This window comes from Pisolithus orientalis (genome assembly GCF_024613125.1).
Source record: "Pisolithus orientalis strain OTSU chromosome Unknown F5J12scaffold_10, whole genome shotgun sequence".
In the NCBI taxonomy this organism is placed as follows: domain Eukaryota; kingdom Fungi; phylum Basidiomycota; class Agaricomycetes; order Boletales; family Pisolithaceae; genus Pisolithus; species Pisolithus orientalis.
Window position 1 is genome coordinate 687,633 of NW_026260791.1, and position 4,578 is coordinate 692,210.

A 4,578-nucleotide genomic window follows, 5' to 3' on the forward strand; every position below is an offset into this window, starting at 1 on the left:
GAACCAAGTTTCTGGTAATGATCTCCTTCCATTCCTCACCAACTCAGTGCTGTATGTAGTCCAAAGTACCCATATCATTGTCAACTTGGTTCACTGTTGCCATCAGGTATGTGTAGTGGTCTCTGTTTGTTGGATATAAGAATATACCTGCTCTAGTTACCAGGTATACATTATCCTGTTCATTGGCACTTGTCTCATTCCTTACCCATTCCATCTGGTACTGTTGTCCAAGGAGGTATGTTTAAATCTTTTTGTTGAATCTACAAACATTATGAAATAGATGTCAAAATAAGGTTTAATGTCAATGCTCCCTGAACCTAATTTCTTATAGTGATCTCATCTGTATTCCAAGGTACCTGTATTGTTATCAACTGTTCACTGACACATACCATGGTTATTTGTCAAAAGAATATATCAACCTTGAGCTGCTGTCTGTAGGTTTGACATCAACTTTTTGTTTTTATTATATTTTCTGCTCATAATGACAATGACAGTCCTACTCTATTGGTTGACATGCTGCATTTTTTCTCTGCCCTGAATGCCAGATTTCCATTCAATTGGTCCTTCTCAATAGGATTGTGCAAGCTAGAAGGAAGCAAGGGTGCTAGTGTGAATTAGGTGTGTAGGCTTCTTCCAAGACCAAATAAATAGCTTGGTAGTGAACATTTCATCCTCTGTTTTCTCTTCTTCCTTGCCTTCTTTTCTTCACTCACTTCAAATCAGGTGTGTAACCCTTGTGCAAGATCATAAATCATCCACTAACCAATGTTTGGCCTGAACCCAGTCTTTCCTTACCCAGTCATTCCTTACCTGAATGTCTTTTCCTTTCCATCTCACTTGATTTCACATCAGCAAAGAGTGTGTGGTGACTACATGTTCCACAGTTCCACTGGCCCACAGTTTGACTACATGTCTACCAGGTCAAATTCATCATGCCTGCAACTAGGTCATCTGATGTTACTTTCAAAGTTGGTCCCCCCACTGGTGCCTGGAGATCAAAGAAAGTCAATCCTACCATCATTTTGCCCACCAAAGCCCAACCTTCATGTGGTGCAAAGGCCCATCACCAGGTAGTCAAATGTGAGTACAGACCTACATCCTGTGTCTTGTGTACTACTGTCTCAACTCTTTCCATCAGCATGAGGCAGAAATCAGGATATGATTTCTGAAACACACAAGCCAATGTCAGGGGATGGTGAGGAGTGCCTGGTGTGTAGCACTACCTTTTTTTTTTTTCCTGCTTACTGATCACTGTTTTCAGAACAGCAAATCCAGCTCTGTAGCTCAACATCCCCTTCTCCAGCCATGCTCAAGTTGCAATTCTTCACAAGGGTTGACAGAGAAAGAATGCAAGGATCAGTACCTTGACTCCTTCTGGACAAAACAGGTTGCACTCCAGAATGGTATGAAGCTTGACTGCACTGTTGCCCTTGAGCAGCTATGATTGGGCATCATTTCTATGGAAGATATAGTTGCTGAGCAGGGTCATGAAAAGTGTAAGTGTGTGATCTATGTATGTAGCTGTATTCCTTCTCAAGGTTGCCACCAGCTGTTACCCCCAATGACAGTGAAGAGGATGAACAAGCTGTTGAGAGTATGGTGCAAGCTGAAGGTGATCTGGTCTCAGAGAACCTGGTGGATGATGATGGTTGCCAAGCTGTTGAAAATATGATGGATGTCATGATGATGTTGAGCATGAAAGTGCATCAGATTTGTTTATTTGATTAAACTGCATTATTCACATAATTTCATTGAATAGACAGTGATTGGTCAGCTGACCAGAGGCATGACCTTAAATGCAAACAAACCCTGAGAGAAATATGTGCTGGCAATTATGGTACTGATAACCATCCTTCCACTCCTCCTCTCCATTCTCCATCAGAAGAAGAAGAAGAAGAAGAAGAAGAAGGAGCTGCTGATACAAAAGGTGACACTGACAGCTCTGTGACCAGGAGGCATAGGGAAGCCAAAGGGAAATCTCATGCCCTAGCCAACACATCCTCTGAAGATGAGGATGGACCTAGTGACACTGGAGACCTCCCTGATGGCTTGGAGATGACTGGGATGCAGGGAAACCCAAAGGATGACATTGTGCCTTCTGCAAGGTAGTAGTCACACCCTCTGCACCTACCCTAGCCAGTGACCTCAGTCAATGTGAGGATGCATCCAGTGCAGAAGCAGGCTTACTGCACTTCAAACCAGGGCAGCTTCCCTTGGAAGCCATATGAAAGGCACAGGCACTTGGCATGCACACCACTCAAGAAGCCCAGGCAATTGCAGATGAATATGGCAAGACTCTTGGGTTAATCATGGCTGCTGCTGGTCTTACCACAGAGGCAACCCATGCCGAATTTGTATGGAACATGCATCAGGCTTGGTATGCACATACCAATCCAAAAGTGTCTGTGGGTCAGTACATCCAAACTTGTTGCAGTTTCAACTCCACATTGATTCAATCACAGAGGAAACCAAAGACTATTATAGGTGTCACACCAAGAACTATGAGGACCATAAAGATGAGGAAGAACATCCTCAACTGTGGGCTGAGATCTGGAAGCATTGGAGTGAGTGTGTCAGCAGGTCCAAAGACATCAGTTCCAAGGCAATGGTGGGCGATGTAATGGCTTGCCATGACTCCTTTACACAAGGGGTGGGTAATGCCTTCATGATTGTTTGCTTCTTGAATAATGTCTTGTGCAGGAACAAAATTGGTGCAATGTGGAGGGCATACATGTCTTTGGATGTGTAATTTATAGTGGGAGTGATGAAGCTGCATGCCAATCCCAAGGAATTTTTGCTGGATCCTCCCTTCTCATGCAGCTTGTGAGTGAGAGGCAGACCAACATAACACAATTATTAGAATACCTGTCCACAATTATCAAGTATGTATAACATATGCCATGTACAATTGCCCACTGATTTTTCTGTGCCTCTTCCTGACTTTAATGTGCTGTCACAACCCCATTATGACCATGCACTGGGATTAAAACCTCAAGAATACAGGCATGATTGCAATTAGTGAGTTTTACCTACAATCATACTTCATAAATTCTGTACATCAATAAATCTATTTGATTCATATTCATCCTCTGAAGTGCTGCCACAGAAGAGAATGGTATCACAGAAGGCCAGAGAAATGTTTCTTGGAAGTCATTGCTTGATCTGCTGTATGTTCACCAGTATACCATCACTGATTGGCCTGCTGGAGTCCCTGCTGTTGGGCTGGATTTCAATGTCAAACACCTCAATGCTGATGAACTTCATGCTCTGACTGTTCCATTCCTGAAAGAGTCAATGGGTGCAGATTACCTTGCTGAGGCTCCACTAGATGGTGAGTTGTTGACATGAAATGGTCACCCTCACTGACATGAATAATCCAGATCAGATTGAACTATTTGCCACAGTGATGCAAGGATGTGTGACATCCTGCTTGTGGTGAACACATTGAACTGGCACCTCCTTGTTCTTTCTGATTCAGATGCATTTGTTAAGGCCCTCCCCAAAGGTGACAAGTTTAAGGAGAGAAGTGCCCCTTCATCTTTCCCTGACCAACCTGTGTGAGGATGAGTGCCATCCAATAGACATCACCCCTTGCCAGCAGCATCCAACACCCATCATATGACTGCACCTTCTTTATTCCCAGCTTATAGATCACCCCAGCCACCTGTGCAGCACCATGTGTCTCCCTCAACATCCCACCACACCCAATGACAGCAATCACCATGCTGCACATGTCACCCCTCTCCTGCAGGATCACACCACCTGAGGTGAGGGCAACTGCCATCCTATGGACATTGTTCCACTCAACCAGCATCCAACCACTCCCCTCTCCCTCCTTCATCCCCTGTCAAGGAGTCACTGCAGTCATCTCCACAAGGGCCATTGTTGCATGGTGATCATCACACATATCTTGCTCCAGCAACTGCATATCATCATTGCCCCCCTTCTGATAACTACCCTCTGACCCCATGTCCTTGCCACTGCCCTCAGCATGAGTCACACAAGCAGTATAGAGGATATCAGGAAAATGAGAGTGATCATGGTGGTCCTTCACAACAGGGAAGAACTCACTGAAGGTATGTTGCTGGGTAGCCTACATGTACAATGAGAATAACATGCACAGTGTGGTTGAATACATTTATCAAAGCCCTCCCCACAAGAGACATCATTGTCATGACTCTGATGACTCTGATGGACATTCCTATGACACCCATGATCAACAAACCCACTACTTGGCATCTTTTCATCTCCATCAATCCCTTTCTATTGGCTCAGGTACACACCAGTTCCACATGTTTGCATTGTTAGCATGTAACTATGATACCCTGTGGCTGTGTCATCTTCCCCCTGCATATCCCCCCTTTGTGTAATGTCTGCCATCATTTGTTTCATCCATTATCCACCATGGTCTTTTTGTTACTATCATAATTACAATACCCTTCCAATACTGTTCATTTTCTCTTCCCACCTATGCATATTCAATCTGATAGCATACCCTATCATAAATACACATTGGATTTAGGTGCAAACTGCTATGTGTGAGATCAGAATGTGAAATCCATGGGACCAGACATCTGC

At 44.1% G+C, this 4,578-nt stretch overlaps 1 protein-coding gene across 1 annotated transcript; it reads left to right on the forward strand.

Moving 5' to 3' along the window:
• Nucleotides 1-932: 932 nt before the first annotated feature.
• On the forward strand, nucleotides 933-3,561 carry F5J12DRAFT_782065 (uncharacterized protein; the record flags this gene model as incomplete). The annotated part of the gene is made up of 13 exons (XM_051742667.1): nucleotides 933-1,080; nucleotides 1,190-1,209; nucleotides 1,262-1,403; nucleotides 1,467-1,496; nucleotides 1,550-1,701; nucleotides 1,760-1,769; nucleotides 1,883-2,091; nucleotides 2,232-2,377; nucleotides 2,485-2,608; nucleotides 2,701-2,823; nucleotides 2,861-3,018; nucleotides 3,096-3,331; nucleotides 3,479-3,561. 13 exons carry the CDS (start codon nucleotides 933-935, stop codon nucleotides 3,559-3,561), a joined length of 1,581 nt encoding a protein of 526 aa, XP_051601152.1.
• Between the last annotated feature and the right edge of the window lie 1,017 nt (nucleotides 3,562-4,578).